General features: G+C 38.4%; 2 protein-coding genes across 2 annotated transcripts in view; one reads left to right on the plus strand and one right to left on the minus strand.

Annotated features, from left to right (window-relative positions):
* HADHB (hydroxyacyl-CoA dehydrogenase trifunctional multienzyme complex subunit beta) overlaps positions 1-8,821 on the minus strand; it is a 42,079-nt gene extending 33,258 nt beyond the window's left edge. The window contains exons 1-3 of the mRNA XM_044663751.1: positions 8,736-8,821; positions 1,498-1,572; positions 1,353-1,394 (exon numbers count right to left, since the gene is read on the minus strand). Of these exons, the coding sequence (XP_044519686.1) occupies positions 1,353-1,394; positions 1,498-1,564 (109 nt within the window). The 5' untranslated portion in view covers positions 1,565-1,572; positions 8,736-8,821. The remainder of the gene's footprint in view (positions 1-1,352; positions 1,395-1,497; positions 1,573-8,735) is intronic.
* A 230-nt stretch (positions 8,822-9,051) lies between these two features.
* HADHA (hydroxyacyl-CoA dehydrogenase trifunctional multienzyme complex subunit alpha) overlaps positions 9,052-17,244 on the plus strand; it is a 59,106-nt gene continuing 50,913 nt past the window's right edge. The window contains exon 1 of the mRNA XM_044663752.1: positions 9,052-9,271. Within this exon, the coding sequence (XP_044519687.1) occupies positions 9,205-9,271 (67 nt within the window). The 5' untranslated portion in view covers positions 9,052-9,204. The remainder of the gene's footprint in view (positions 9,272-17,244) is intronic.

Raw genomic sequence — 17,244 nt, forward strand, 5'->3', positions numbered from 1 at the left:
AACTCTAAATTAAAGATGGGTCATAAACATAGAGGGATCCCCACACCGACAAAATGACAGCACCTTGATATGCTGGCTTAACTTAAATGAAACCTAAGAAATCTAGTTCAACTCTCTCATTTCTACAGAAGAGGAAACAGAAGCCCAGAGAGGCGAGATAACTTGACTATTGTCACATAGCTAGAAATCTGAAGGTGACAATTTTCTCAGTGCTTTCAGAAATGTCATTTAAAAAAAGACTTTTATCTGGGAGATAAAATGGATAACTGGCATTTATGTAGAAATGTAGGTTTTGAAAAATGCATATATATTATTACTAGGAAGGCAAATTGATGATAGTAAATAGGTCAAAGCAGTAAAAAAGTGATGGAATATAGGAAAAAAATATACTGGTTCTGGAGTAAAAGGTCCTCTCTGGAGCTATTCCCTCATCTATAAAAATGAAGGGGAAGGACCTTTAAGGGCCCTTCTTCCTCTAAATCTATGATTAAAGGATTTGTGGAATCAACTAACCACATTAAAATTTCATCTTTGGCAAGAAACCTTCAGATAACCAAATTTGACTTTTTGGGTACCTCATTATTTATAAGGGAATGGGAGGCGAGTATTCCAATAATTAGGAAAATGTATTTCCTACTGAAAGCAAATAAGCTAGCTTTTAGGAATAAATCAGGCTCATATAAGGTTTGGGTGATATCAGTCAATTATATCAGGGCATGGCCACAGGCGGCCTTCAAGGCTATAGACACTAAAATATGATTCTGCTGCAAAGATGCTTTATTATGGAAGGAGTTAAAGTATCTGGAGTGTTTTCATTTGAATTCAAGTTTGGATTCTGCCTGGATTCTTGGACAAGGCACCTTTTTTTTTTTTTAAATCCTTACTTTCTGTCCTAATATTAATCATAAGACAGAAGAGTAGCAAGGGATAGGCCATTCCGGGCTAAGTGACTTGCCAGGGTCACATAGCTAGGAAATGTCTGAGACAAGATTTGAACCCTGATCCTCCCCACTTCAGGCCTGGCTCTTTATTCACTGTACTACATAGCTTCCCCAGGCAAGTCATCTTATTGCTCTGATATTCAGTTTTTCATGGGAGTAATACTTCACTGCCTCTCTCACAAGGTTACTAGGTGTGAAGCACCAGTGATGTAAATAATTATGAGACAAATCAGACTTTTCCTTTTTTATCATACAAAATACTATTGAACCTAGTTAGATACTATATATGCACAACTCACTAATAACTATCAGACAATGTTCTTCATACAGGTATGAGGATAAATAAACTGCCTCCAACCCATTTTATAGCTCAAGATTTAGAATCCCCAAGATGCAAGCAAATGATTGTACCTGGTGTCAGTAGCTGAGAGGAACAGCTCAGGGGTCTTACAGCTGAAACACAAAATAATTATGAATTTATTTAAGTGTAAAACAGTTTATAATTTTCTTAGATCTTAAATTGGCTTTTTCAAAGAGAATTAAAAACTTAACTTACAGGATTTGATGGCCCAGGTTGATGTAACGGACAGATTTCTGAAAGTTCGAGTCAATATGGAAGTCATTTTTATGTCTAAAAAAAAAAAATAAAAATAGCATCTGAATTATTTGCATGTTTTAAGCTAGCTCTGTAAAATATAATGCACATATAATATTTTAAAGACAATTTATTATTTATCAAATGGCAAAATATTCTCTCTTCTAAGGCCAAGATGGACTTTTGGGCATAGTGAGGTACTGTTCTCCTTCCAATCTGGCTGTATATGAAGGTATTCTTCACTTTAAACTTTCCTGTTTAATAGCTTTTCAAATTTAGAATTTATGAGGTAGCCCTGGCAAGTATTAAGTAAGGTTTGCTGTAATCATTAGACATGTATGTAAATAAGAGAGGAAGAAGTTCTATACTTATTCAGAAGCTTTTAGGGGGATACCAAGAGACCTCTCAGGAAAGCACAGAAGTAATGGGCTAGAAGGTAGAGGTGAAAGGTAAAGAATTTTTTAATAAGATCTATGACTTAGCTGATATAGGGAACTCTTGATGAGGAAACTCTGTCAATGCAGTTTGGCACCTACTTTCAAACTTAAGTTCTTAAGTGCCCACAGGCACTGGCAAGGGTCTTCTTCAAAGACTCAACTGTTGTGTGTCAGGGGTCTAACCAGAACCCAGAGCTTTTGATTCTGGAGACTGCTTTTTATGCACAATGTCATGTTGCCATGCTGGTAGAGAAAGGGTGAATGGAAAAGACAGGTAGAGTGGGGAGAAAGATTTTGGTATCAATATCAATCTAAAATTTATGTAAAAACATTCTTCATTCTTCCATAATCTAGTTCTATAGTCCCTGATGCCCAAACTTTCATTTCCATTCATTAGGAGTTTCCTCTGCCATAGGAACATTTATTTACCTTTTATAATGTAAATCAATGGAACTGGGATTTCCTTTAAAACAAATTGTCTGAAACTTACTTATTCTTGTAACAGGCACAAAGCAAGCATTACAATGATATTTATGGTTCTATTCCTTAAGTTTCAAAGGATTAAATAAGTTGAGAAGAATTTAAGGACAGTTAGTCTCTTACTATTGAGAGAAAAGGTAGTCATCTCTTAGAAAGATTATATATATATTATGTATATAATATATATATATACATTTTTTAAAGATAAAGGCAATGCCACCTTCCATTTGTCATTTGCCCTCAAAATAATTATTCTAAGAACCTTCTTTATGCCTTTTCCTAACCACAGCAAACTGCAGTTTGCATTCAAACCCTATTTGGGTTGTGGCCAATAGGATTTTTCTTTAATACCAAGAAATTGAACTATTACTTAACATTGCACAGTACGCAAATAAATAAGGTCATTCACCTGAAAAAGCCTCTTAAGGTTATGATTTCAAATAAATAGATTTGAAGAAACTTTTCCCATCCCATTGGCTTTGCATTGGTACCAAATATCAGTCTTTCCTTTTCTAAATTCTATTTCCCCCTATATTTCCTGTATTAGGCAGAAAACACAATTTTCATTTTATATCAAACTTCCACAAATTTCCATGAGTTCATCCTTCTTACCCTGTCCTGCTATAAATCCTCCACACAGTTCCCCCCACATACTAGAGGCTTTTTTAAAAGTTGCTGAATATTATATATATTCAAATGGATCTCATGAGATGTCCATCAGTCATTCTTCTCAATAATGATTGGCCCATCTCCTTATCTCAATTAAGTGTCATCTCTCTACTGCTAACTTTTTTGCCACAAGATCTTGCTATACAATACTTCCTCATTAATACAATGAGGTCTATTTGTTGTTTGGTGGTAGTGGTCCTTAAAAAGGAGCAATGACATTACAGGGCAACGTCTTGACTCGAGTGAATTGGATTTTAGAGGGGCAGAGTTACACAAAGTTTTCAGCCTCACTTTCTCTTCCAGAGTTATCCAAGTCCAGTGGCAAGACAAAAAAGTCAGGATAACTGGCAAATGTCTGGGAGACAGTGGATGGTTTTGGCATCTTCCATGTCTGACCATGCTCTAAGCCAGTGGTTCCCAAACTTTTTTGGCCTACCGCCCCCTTTCCAGAAAAAATATTACTTAGTGCCCCCTGGAAATTATGAAACTATTTATTGAACTCAGAATAGTATGTAATATAAAAAAAAGTGTGGCCATCACCACCTCACTGGATCGCTGCAGCACCCACCAGGGGGCGGTAGTGCCCACTTTGGGAATCACTGCTCTAAGCATTTTACATCACCTATTTTGGCTGCTTTCATGGCCATTGAAACAAATCGTTTTCTTCTGGCAGTTCCATTGGAGAAGTTTTCACATGCTTGGGGTAGATACCCTGAAAACTCACGGATGGGTTTGAGACCTGACAGTTACCCTCAACCTGCCAAGATGGATTTCTACTGAGGTGTGTCTAGTACTCATTCTTCAGTTCCTTGAAGCTACAGGTAAGAGTTGGATGACAGGTAGACACTAATGGTGAATAAGCAGCTCTGAAAGGAATTCAGCAAGTCTTTGTGAAGTGCTTAAAAGCTATATGGAAGAATTATGTTTTATCCTAGAGGTATTAGGATAGGATACTAAACTTCTTGGATAGGAGAATGACTTGGAAAGATTTGCATTGTTTGATCAATCGGCTTTTATCAAGTACTTACTATATAGTGACTTTATTAGGCCCTGGAGATACAAATACTTCAATGAAATAGTTTTTGCTCTCATTTAGCTTATAATCTATTGAGGAAAATAATGTGTACGTATATCAGTATATGCAAAATAAGTACAAGATAATTTCTTGATGAGAAAAGACTAGTAGCTGGAGGGGTAAGGAAAGGCCTTCTGTAATACAGGCATACAGAGATGGTGCTGGTTCAGTTCTAGACCATCACCACAAAGTGAATATCACAATAGTTACACAAATTTTTTGGTTTACCAGAGCATATTAAAATTGCATGATACTATTAAGTCATACTAAGTGCATTCTGTCTAAAAAAAGTTCAGTGTTAATGAAAAAGTTTTATTGCTAAAAATGCTAATAATCATCTGTGCCTTCAGTATGTATTAATATTTTTGTTGGTGGAAGATTCTGACTGATCAAGATGGTGATTGCTGAAGGTTGGGGTGGCTCTGGAAATGTTTTAAAATAAGACAATGATGTTTGTCATATTGAATGACTCTTCCTTTCACTTGAACATTCAGAGGTCATTACTTTTTTTTTAAACCTTACCTTCTGTCTTAGAATCAATATTAAGTATAGGTTCTAAGGCAGAAGAATAGTAAGAGCTAGGCAATGGGAGTTAAGTGACTTGCCCAAAGTCACAGGCCTAGGAAGTATCTGCAATCACATTTGAACCAGGTTCTCCTGACTTTGGGCCTGGTCCTTTATCTACTGAGTCGCCTAGCTATCCCCATTAAAGGGTTATTAGTTGGTCTAATTTCAATATTGTTGCATTTCAGGGAATAAAGAGGACTGAGGGGGTTGGAGAGAAAGAGACAGAGAGAAGAATAGGCCAACAAATAAGAGAGTCAGAACACACATATAACATTTATCAATTAAGTTTGCCATCTTATATGGGCTTAGTCCTGGTGCCCCAAAACAATTGCAATAGTAACATCAAAGATCACAGATCACCAAAACAGATATAATAATAAAGAAAAAGCCTGAAATACTTCAAGATTTACAAAAATGTGACACAGACCAAGATGTGAGCATATCCTTTTAGAAAAATGGTGCCAATGGACTTACTTGACAAAACTTTGATATGTAAAAAAAATGTAATTATCTATGAAATACAATAAAGGGAAGTACAATAAAATGAGATATTCCCATGCATGGTATTTGAGCTGAGTTTTTAAGGAAACCAGGGACTCTTTTTTTTTTAATTTAAATTTTTGAAACTCAAGATTCTAAGAGACAGAGGTGAGAAAAGAGTTTCGGTATATTATAAAAAGCTATGGAGACGCAGCCAAGTAGCTCAGTAGATAGAGTATTGTGCCTGTAGTCAGGAAGACCTGAGTTCAAATATAGATTGAAACACTAGCTGTTTGACCTTGGACAAGTCACTCTGTTTACCTGAACCCTGGAGAAGGAAATGGCAAATCACTCCACTTCTTTTGTTAAGAAACCCCATGGATGGTATTGGTATGCTATGATACATTATGTTCAAGGGTTCTGTGACACAAAGAAGATTAATAATTTGCATATATTATATTATACATTATAGATGGTAAGATCTTCTTGATAAAGCTATTTCAATAACAGATAGCCAAAATGCAAGTTCAGAAGAGACAGCAATACAAAAATAAAAATATGTGATGCCTCAAAGGAAAATGTGAAAGGATATGAATTCCTTGCAGAACTCTGAAAAAGGATCAAAATGCAATAATAAAAGACTTGGAAGAAAAATTAGAAAATTATAGGGAAAAAATAAAAATCTTAGAACAAAAACTCACTGAAGAAAAGAGCTTCCTAAAAAAAAGGAAATACAAAAACCTTAAACAAGAAAATAACTCCCTGAAAAAAGAACTGTAAAACCTCATAGAAGGAAATGGCTCCCTAAAAATTAGAATGTCAAATGGAAGCTAATGACTCCATAAGACATTAGGAAATAACAAAACAAATTTAAAAGAATGAACAAAATTGAGATAAATTTGCCCAGGTCTCATAGCTAGTAAGTGTTTGAGGCCAGATTTGAACTCACAGAAATGATTCTTCCTGCTTTCGGGTTCAGTACTCTTTTGACTTGTCTATCTGCCCTCAGTTAATAGCACCCTCCTCCAAATTACTTTATATAGGTATACACATACATACACAGGTAAATATAAAACATATACAAAGCAATTTATAAATATATGTATATATTTAAATAAACATTTTTCCCCAAGCAGAAGGTAAATTTCCCCTTATCTCTGCATTCTCAGCACCTAGATAGGAAATGTATGTGTACAGGAAAATAAATAATAAAAAAGGCAACACATGTTAAACAAGATTTAGATGGTAATCATCACTATGACAATTGAGGTGGTCCCAGAAAGCTTTTTGAAGGTGACTTGGCCTTTATTATAGAAAAGAGTGCAACTAGTTGTCAGGGGCTCTGACTTAGGTAAATTTTGTATCTCTCCAAACAGGCAACCCAGTGCTCTATAGATATTTAAATTAATGTTTGTTAAATTATTTCCATATCTCACCTCTGTGCCTGCTTCCTTACCTCTTACTCCTGAACCTTCTGCTTTCTTCTAGACTCAGCCCAAGTACCACTTCCTATAGAAGGTCTTTCCTTATCCTACAATTATATCACTTCTGTATCCCTACCCTCTTTACCCTCCCATTACTCTATATTTAGCTGATAAATATATCCTGCATTTATCTACCAGTACAACTGTTGTTTTTCCCCAGGAGACTTTTAAATTCTTTGAGAGTGGGAGCTTTTCATTTTAATCATCTTTATCTCTATATCTCCATTTCTAGGTATATAGCAAGAAAGTAACAAATGTTTGTTGAATTAAGTAGTTCTTGCTTTGCCATACACTAAGTTTCATGATCTTAGGTAACTTTGAAAACCTAACTTTCACAAACTTAATCTCAGAATTTACCTCAGAGTTTAATTTAGTCCAGACTTACAGAAGCAAGAATTTCCTTTACAACCTCAATGACAAACTGTTATCCAGTTTCTACTTGAAGACATCCAATAATGGGAATCTCATTTCTCTGGATTCATGCCATTTCATTTTAGGCCTGTATCCTTAGGAAGTTCTTTACTGGGATTAAATTTTATCTAGGAAACTTTTACCCATTACTTCTGGGTTTCATCCTCCAGAACCTAACTCTTCTCTGCACTAGGAGAACTCTTCAAATTACTTGACTCTCAAAGTTGCTTTAAAAAAAAAAAGTCTCTTTTCCAGACTAGACGTTCTAAATTCCTCCAATCATCCTTATGTGGCATGGTTTCCAATAGCATTATTATTTGGGTCAAACTATAGACAAAGTCCCAGCTCATAAATTTCTTTCCTAAAATTCAACAAATATTTTTTCTTTGCCTATTGGACATGAACTTAAGTACATTCACCAGACATACAATCTGCCAAACTGGGATACCAGTTCTTCCTTCGTGGTAGGGAGTGTGATCTTAAGATCAACTGATATGGTACCTGGATAAAATAAAGATCATCTAGTCCAGGCCTTTCTTTTACAGATGAGGAAACTGAGGCTCTTGGATGAAAAATGACTTGCCCAGGCCTCTTTAACTAACCTCAGTTCCCTCTACTAACCTTTAAGGCCATATAATTATAAGGGGTAACTGCTTCTTCACTTCCTGGAATCTGCCAACCATTTTTTTCCTGCTCCTACTTTTTTACACCTGCACACCTCCTCAAACCTCAGTTTTCCGGACTAAAAAAAGTGTTGGATCCACCCTCACTCCATCTTTGATAGTCACCAGGCTGCACTCATTTCCGTACAGTCAGGGTCTGAGACGTACAGACACTACCCCTACTCTTAAGTTTCTATGGCTAGAGCAAGCAAACAACGTTTAGGTTCAAATGGTGACTCCGACCTATATGCTTAATAATTTTATTGAAAGAATTAACAAAGCCAGCAGCAGCTGATCAAAAACAGACTTCAGAGCTCACTCCCTAACTCCTGGATTTTCATCTGTGTTCTAACAGGTGCTTGACCTGGGAGTCCAGAGACCTGGGCTCCAGACTCCGTTGTGACACTGACAGCTATTTAGACGGCTTTGGGCCCTACTTCCAACAAGTATGTTGTAGAACAAAAAGTAAATGTATACAGAGAAATAAATAAATAGTAATCATCACAAAGTCCTACCACCACCACCCCCTAATGGAATTGCCTCGAAGGAAGACTTTTGTAAAACATAAAATGTGTGCAGAAGGTTTCTAGCACTAGGGGAAGAGAAGCTGGAAGAAAGATTACAGGCGGAAGGGCCACCGTAAGTCATCTAGTCCAATCCTCTCCTTTTACAGATTCGTTAACCAAGGTCTAGAGAGATTAAGTCAAACCCTCTCATTTTGCAAAGAGGTAAACTGAGGCTCCGGGCACGAGTGACATCTCCCTATTCCGGTGCCCCAGTCCCATCCTACCAGGGCACACCCCGTCCGCGAGGAATTAAGGTCCCGGAGTTTCGCTAGCCTGGACAGGCCAGCCTGGAGTCTAGCCTGAGCCCGGGAGGCACTGGTGAGGAACGGGTAGGCCCGGGGGTGCGAGAGCTCTCCCTCCTAGCTCACCTCAGCTCTAGCTTGTCCAACCTTCCGCCCGGTAGCGATCCTGGAAACCAGAGCCAGGCCTGAGCTGCACTTGACCGACACGGCGCTGACGGCTATAAAGGACCCCGCCCTTCCCTCCCCACCCCCTCTTCCTTTCTTGGATTCCCGCCCCGTCCTTCGCCCCGGTTCCCCCTCCCCCGCTCCGCGTCCGGGTCCTGTGGCTGTCCCACCCTTCGCCTGACTGAAACTCTCTGCAGCCCCGCCCTATGCCGAGGGGCGTCTTCTGTCCTTGAGACTAGAAAGGGAGGCTCTTCCGCTCTTGTCAGCTCAACCTGTGGGCGAGAGGTGGAAGGTCTCGTCCCACGCCTCGGTTCCCTTCCGGCAGTGTGCGGGACAGACCTAAGTGGGCACCTTCCCTGGCATCAAGGCCCCCTGATTCGCCGCTGGCTGGCTCCCGGCGCGAGCTCGCATTCGCCCTCTCCCGTCCAAGATGGTCGCCTCCCGGGCAATTGGCAGCCTCCGCCGCCTGACGGCTTCCCGCGCCCGCCGCTTCACAGGTGAGGTAGCGGCTGGGAATGCCGAGCAAGGAGAGAGGGAGGGAGCCGGCCACGGGGAGTTGGGAGTGACCGAAGTCTTGGAGGGGTGACGGAAAGAGAAAGCTGGCGGCCGTTCCCCCGGACCCCGCCCCCGGGCGGGCGCCGGAACCGAGCCGGCCAACCGTCCTCCGAGGCATCCCGGTCCCTGCGCGCCCACCTGCCCCTGGTCCGGCGGAGCCCGCGACGGCTCTTATCCTCCCCTCCCCCCGATGGAATTCCTGCAGCCGGAGTGCTGGTAGGGACTTCAGAGGTCACCTCATCCCGTGCCCTGTCTCACCCTGTGAAACTAGAGAGGAAGCCAAGGTCCCGTGAGAGGAAACGACTCGGGCAAGGTCACGGACAAAACCAAGATTCGAACCTGAGTCCCCTAACCCCAGATTCAGTCCTCTTTTCACTGCTGTCACCCACTTCGTCTCCTCGCGAATCCTTATCTATGCGTTTCGATTCTCAGAATATCCCGTTTCATTCTTATTTCCACCTCTCAATTGGCCTTTTTAGTGAAAATAGCCTTGAATTGGGGTTCGAATTCCCGAAGACACTTTTCTAGCTAGTGTGGCAATGGGAAAATTCTCTGAGCCTGCTGTGTGACTCGTTAATAAAATGGGGATAAGAATAACTATTACCCCCTGAGTTAAATGAAATAATAATGTACTTAAAGTGCTTTGCAAACTTTAAAAAGATGTATACGTGTTAGCTGTTAATATTGTTTAAAGTACTCTTTCATGAAGAACTTCCTATCTTATTAGAATTAGGTTGAAAATGCCTCATGTGAGAAATAGTTTTTGTATTGGATAATTTGGATAACGTTAGGTGATTAGAATTCCCACCCTGTTTTCAGGTATCAAACTCTTTGTAGCAGGTGAGACTTCCTGGTACAGAGGATAGAGAGCTTAAGCTTGTCTTGCTTCGGATACATACTAGCTGTGTGACACTGGATAAATTACTTAATCTCTCAGTACACCTGGGCAGCTAAGACTGTAAATTGCAGAAAGGGGTTGGCTAGCATTGGAAGAGGCAGTTTCCTTTATTAATAAAGTCAAAGGTCCAGTCCCTTTTCCTGTCTTAAATCAGTTAAGAGACTGTGTGGTGGTGTAATGGGTAAAGAGCCAATTTTGGATTACTTTTATTTCAGTTCAGCATACCTTATTAAGCTACTACATGCCAGGGACCAAAGTCTGGAAGACCCGGGCCTTGCCTCTGACTGCCCTGAGGCACTTTAATTAAAACTATATTTGAATTGCATCCTTTTGGGAGCTTTGGATAGAGTAGAGAAAATAGTATTTCTGACCCCAAACAACTACATCAGCAACAAAACTGTCACTCTCCTATGTAACTTTGCAGTAAAAGAATTAATATGAGTGAGGTGATTTCTAAGTTTGGGCTTGGGGAATTTTCTTTCCCATTTAACTTCATATGACTGATTGTCATGTTTTATTCAGTTTGTCTTTGAATAGTTATGTCATGCTAATAATATATCCAAAAGTAAGACTGTAAGTAAAAATTCAGTTGGAACTCAAATCTTCTGACTACTGTTAGAGAATTGGAATCAGATAATCTTCCAGGCTATTTTACTGTAGTGTAGATGATTTTTTTTTAACCCTTACTTTCTGTCTTAGTAACAGCTCTAAGACAGAAGGGCAAGCAAGGGCTAGGTAATTGGGTTACGAATTTCCCCAGGATCACACAAGCTAGGAGGTGTCCAAGGCTATATTTGAACCCAGGTCCTCCCAATTCTAAACCTGGCCCTCTATTCCCTGTGCCACCTAGCTGCCAGAGTTGGTGATCTTGAGCCATTCTTTTAAGTTTTGGGGTTTTGATTCACCATCTCTTCTGATCCTCTATTTTAGAGTTGCTCTCTGGTATCCTTTCCAGCTCTAATATTCTATGATTCCATATTCTTTATTGTTAAAAGTTGTTTCCATTAATATACCAAGGCTAAAAGGCCTAGCATAGAGACATTTAGGTAGTATAGTAAATAAGAGTGCTTGTCTTTGAATCAAGAAGATCTATTCCAGTTTGAAACCTGCCTCAGATACTTACTAGCTGCTTGACTGCAAGTTGCTTAATTAACCTCTGCCAACCTCAGTGTCTTCATCTGTAAAATGTAGATAATGTGGGAACTTAGTTCATAGCTTTTTTTTGTGATGATCAAATGAGATAATATATGTAAAATGCTTTGCAAACTTTAGAGGTGATATATAAATGTTAACTACTATTAAAAGTGAAGAGAGGACTAACCCTGGAGATTGGAAGACCTGAGTTCAAGTTCTGTTTCTGACACTTACTGGCTTTGTTACTCTAAGCAAGTCACTTAATCTTTCATTGCTCCCAGGTGGCTCTCTTAAGAGTTTCCACATTTTTCCACATCTAGAGTTTCCCACAAAAATGAAATCATATGGGGCAGCTGGGTAGCTCAGTGGAGTGAGAGTCAGGCCTAGAGACAGGAGGTCCTAGGTTCAAACCTGGCCTCAGCCACTTCCCAGCTGTGTGACCCTGGGCAAGTCACTTGACCCCCATTGCCCACCCTTACCAATCTTCCACCTATGAGACAATACACCGAAGTACAAGGGTTTAAAAAAAAAAATGAAATCATAGCTCAAGGCCCAAAACATTGGGATTTTAATTATAGAAAAATATGTGCAAGAATTGCAAGAAAACAAGTATTCATTGATATTTTCCTATGTAGTGTATATACCAATGAAATCATTAATTCAGTAGTCTTAAAATATTTTAAAGTTCTGAATATAGTCACAGATTTTGACTAGTTGGAGGTTATGCCTGGATATTTTTATTCTGCCTTTGTGTATTGAATGGAATCTGCCTTAAGCTTCCCTGGACCCAACCCAAATACTTATCAACCTATTTAGAGATAAGAAATTGACCTCTTACTTTTAGGGCTGAGTTTGTGCACCTTTGTGCAAATTTTCTATGGAATGGCTGCCTGGTATTATTCAGTCTAGCCAAAATTAACTTCATAACATTAAATTCTTAAACTTTTATCAACTCCATATATGGAGAAAAATTTTTTTACCCCAGTCTAATATAGCTTTCTAATTATGTAAGTGCTAAATGAAATAACATTGTTTTTATAAATGGAAAATGTTTTCCTAGCAGAATGGATATTTTTACTAGCTCTCTCTTCCTTTTTAAACTAATACCATTTCTCCCTCCCCTCCAAATTTAAGATGTTTAGAAAATGATTAAAGCTTTCGTTTTTAAAACTGTTTGCAATTTCAGCATAATCTGTTCATCTTTTGGAACCATAGTTTATGGAAGACATATGTATAATATTTTCCTAAAGCTTTGAGCTATTTGTTTTGGAATACTGTCATGTTTAGAAAGTAGGACAAAGGTTGATCTCTCAGTAGCAGGCAAACTGGAATGTAGGACAAAGTTTATCGAAGCCTCTAGCTTTGAAATGATATAAGCTTATGGGGAGATGGAAGAATCTTTGTTAAAAAGAACCTGAAAGTTTACTCTAATTTCAGTAATTGACATTGGTTAAACACTAGGTAACAAGTCTGGGAAATCTTCTCTCAAAACTATCCCACCTACTGTTCCCCACCCTACCATTTCAGATTGTCTTTCTTTGGAAGACTTTTTTCCTCCTTTACTCCTAAACATTTTATAATTTAAAGCAGTCAAATTACTAGTGAGAGAATCAGTTTTAATTAGAAAGAAAACCAGATATTTATGGGAAGCAACAGATATTTCCTGGTCAGTGGTGGTAAATGTAAAAGTTCTATTTTGCTTATCCTTAGCCACTGTGTGGTTTAGTAGAATGCCTTTCAAAGTTCATTTAAAATTTTACTATGTTCTATATAGACCTTTGACCAGGCATTATAATAACAACCCACATTTATATAGTACTTCAAAGTTTGCAAAGTGCTGTGATTTAGGACAATTCCTCAGTAGGATGCAGGCTCCTTGAAACTATGGACTTTTGTGGGGGGTTTTTTTGTGCTCTGCTTATAGCTCAGACTTTAATATTACTTAAATGTGTTAGCTGAATCCTGTGAGGTCAAGAGCATTTGATCCTCATTTTACAGATGAGGAAACCGAGGAACTGTGAGGTTAAATGGCTTGCCCAGAGTCACTCATAGGTAGGGCTATAACAGCATTATTTGTATTGGCAATGTAGGTACCTTTTTTTTTGGTGGCAGGGTGGTTAAAGCTTTTATGAAAGAGTTTTGTGATCACTGAATGGTTGAAATGGATTTAGCCAACGTGCTACATAAAAGCCTTTCTTTAAATCAACTACTGAAATACTAGTTTATTCATATGTTCCTAAAATATTTATACATTCAGTTCTTTTTCTCTTATGGCTTTTAGAAGTAGAGGAGCGTAAGCTGAGTTTTCATTTTTTTACTGCCTTACTGATAGTGAACGTCTGGATTTATTTAATGGTTTTATTGGTCCACATAACTCCAGTTGGCAGTTATGAGGAATAAGCTTCAAACAAATATTATAGCTAAAATTCACTCCATCTATTCTTTCCTGGGAATTTGTCTTTGTATTTAATAAGAACATCCTCTTTTCTCACATCATCTGAAGCTCACAGGTGTTAGTGTTATCCCACTCCCCCTTTTTTAGATGTTTTTCTTCCTCCCGTTCCCACAGATCATTGATAACACTGAGAGAGTCCAAATTTCATAGATTAAACTTGTTAACAGTCTAGTCCTACTGTGCTCACATATCCATAGCTGATTATCCTGACCTTTAGACCCTGAGAGTTGAGCATTTTAGGGTTCTTCTCTAGTCATCCTGTTTTCCTGTCCTGCTTCTACCACCTCATGCCACTCCCCCTCACCTACCTCCCTTCAACCCAACAGCCAAATTCCCTGAGATTAAATGCTTGGGGGAAGTACCAGGGCTGTACATTCCTGTATGGTAACAAAAACTGTTGAGGTTATTTCTGAAACTATGGAGGTATGACCTTGACCATGAATCAACCACTGCCTGCCCAGAACTACTCCATCCTATTTTTCTTTGCAAGTTTTAATCTTTTGTTGATTAATGTTTTAGTAATGTTACAACCTCATTAATTAATTCCACACGCATTTAATAAATGACATAATGCTTAAGGTTTCCAGAATACTTTAAGTAGATTCTCATTTGATCCATACAACATCTCCATGAGATAGGCACTACAAATGTTATACCCATTTTACAGATGAAAAAACTGGCATTTAGAAAGGTTTTGACTTAGCCATGTTACATAACTAAAGTTCAGGAGACTAAAGTTTGTTAATCTTTCCACTCTACACTTGTGAGACCCTTGGTTAAGCACTGGGGTAGACAGTTTAGATAAGACATAGGCCTTCTTTCATGAAGGTAAAACACAAACACAAACCTAATTAAATTATAGCATCACATGATATAGGTTTGGAAGGTACCTTAGAAATCACTTAGTATAACACTCTTATTTTACTATTTAGAGAAACAGACTCACAGAAGGGGACTTTAAAAGCTAGCATATGGCACAACTGAGATTCAAACCCAGTTCTTCCCACTCCACATTCATTGTTCTTTAATAATTTGAATTGTTGAATTAAACCAGGTAAGAGAATGTAGGAATCAAGCCATATATGTGACCACTTAATTTTGGTTGATTAGAGAAGGGAGAAATCAATATAGGTTGAATGAATCCTGGTTGGTTTCATGAAAGAAGCTGGCCTTGATTGGGTCTTGAAGGCAATGTCTGGAAGTTGCTTTTAGGAATCAATCAACAAAAATGCTTAGTTGATTGATTTAATAAATGCTCTTAAATATCTGCCATATTCTGAGTACTATGCTGAGTATTAGGGATGCAAAAAACCAAAAATGGACACGCTCTGCTTTTAGTGACTTTATATAGTCATTCAGAAAAAGAAATGTAGGCATAAGTATGTATGAAATAAATACTAGGACATTTTAGAGGAGAGGTATTAGCAATTGGGGGACGCGGAAAGGCCTCATATAGGATACTATGCTTAAACTGAACTTCGAAGGAAGATAGGAATTCCAAGAAGCAGAATTAAGGAAGGGAGTGCACTCCAGACATGGAGGATGGATTGTGTAAAGGTATGGAGATGGAATGTCATGTTTTAAGAACAAGAGAACATTTAGGCTAGACTATGGAGTGTGTGAAAGGAAGTAATTTATAAAAAGTTTGAAAAGGTAGGTTGGAGCCAAGTTGTGAGGGACTTTTAATGTCCAACAAGGGGAGTTTGTATTTTATCCTTGAGGAACTAGGTAACAAATTGAAGTTTGTTGAGCAGGGGAGTAGCCCGGCCAGATCTATACTTTTTTAAATGTCATGAAGGCACTTATGTGTGGAAGATAATTGGAGAATTACAATGCCATTTCAATAGCCTGATGGTGAGGGCCTGCTCTGAGGTTATTTATAGGTTTGTAAGAAGCGGCAAAGGGATATTTGCAAGAGATAATATAGAAGTAGTATTAGCAAGATTTGACAACTGTTAGGCTATATGGAATAAGGGAAAGAGGATTTGATATTAACACTAGAGTTTCTCACCTGGGTGACAAGATAAATGATATTGGCCTTGATAGGAAGAGATGTTCAGAAGAGGGGTAGGTTTAGGAGAAAATAGGATGTCTGTTTTTGATATATTGAGTTTGAGATGCCTATAGGACCTCTGATTTGAAATATCTTATAGGCTTTTGGTAATTCATTCAAGAGTAGAACTCAAGTGACTGGCTGGATGTATAGATCTGGGAGCGATCTATGTGTAGATAATTGAACCCTTGAAAGCAGATGAGGTTTCCAGTCAACAGGCATTTATAAAGCACTTAATATGTGCCAGGCAGTATGCTAAATGGTAGGGAAAGAAACAAAGGCTAAAACAATCCCTGAGACGGAAGGGAGAAGAATCAGGAATCTACCTGTAATTGGGAGGGAGAATATGGATATAAAGATAATTGAAAAGGAAAGGTTCATACTTTGGGAAGATAAATAAGGAAAGAAGAGCAAAAGCATTGCTACTTGGTAAGTGTATTTAAGAATTGGAAAACAGTGCTACATGAAGGCCTTCCATGAATCAGAGAAGCTTTATAGAAAAGTTAGTTAAATTTGAATTGGACTCTAAAGATAAAGTAGTTACTAAATGAGCAAAATAGGGGAGACAAATGGAGAATTTGGTTGACTATGGAGTACATGGCACAGAAGAAAAAGATTCTGCTTGAAGGGTAAGCATCAAATTATAAAAGTTCTTTAATGCCAGACAAAGGATTTTGAACCTACTTGATAGATAGGACCACTGCACGTTGTTTGATCAAAGGAGTAATGTGACTAGAATGAAAGCATTTCTTTTTTTTTTAATTTGTTTTTGTTACATTAAAGTTCCCTGGTATCTCCCTTCCACTCTCACCTCCCTGCACTAGAGAAGACATCATTTCACTATATATATAAAACTGTCATACATGTTTCTGTTTATCAGTTTTTTCTCTGAAAGTGGACATTCACAGTTATTCTGCAAACAATGTTGCTGTATATAATGTTCTCTTGGTTCTTATTTCTTATAGTACAGTTAGTACTCCATCATGATCATAAGCCACAACTTGTTAAGCTATTCCTCCATTGGTGGGCATCCTCTCAATTTCCAGTTCTTTGCTACCACAAAGAGAGCTGCTATAAATATTTTATAACACATAGGTTCTTCTCCTTTTCCCCAATCTCCTTGGGAAAGAGACCTAATAAGTGGTATTGCTAGATCAAAGGGTTTTCTGTACACAGGCTCACACTTTACCATAAGCCAATCCTGGAATATTCCAACTCTCTACCTCCTTTAGATCTTTTCACGTGCCTCTGAACAGAGCTGGAGAAAGACCATGCAACTAAGCTGGCTTTAATGAGAAAATGGATTCCACTTGCTAAAAGTTCCTCCCTTTCTCTCTCTACACCTCACCTAATCAGAATCATTCCTTATCTTCTC

This window comes from Gracilinanus agilis, chromosome 2, assembly GCF_016433145.1.
Source record: "Gracilinanus agilis isolate LMUSP501 chromosome 2, AgileGrace, whole genome shotgun sequence".
Taxonomy (NCBI): Eukaryota; Metazoa; Chordata; class Mammalia; order Didelphimorphia; family Didelphidae; genus Gracilinanus; species Gracilinanus agilis.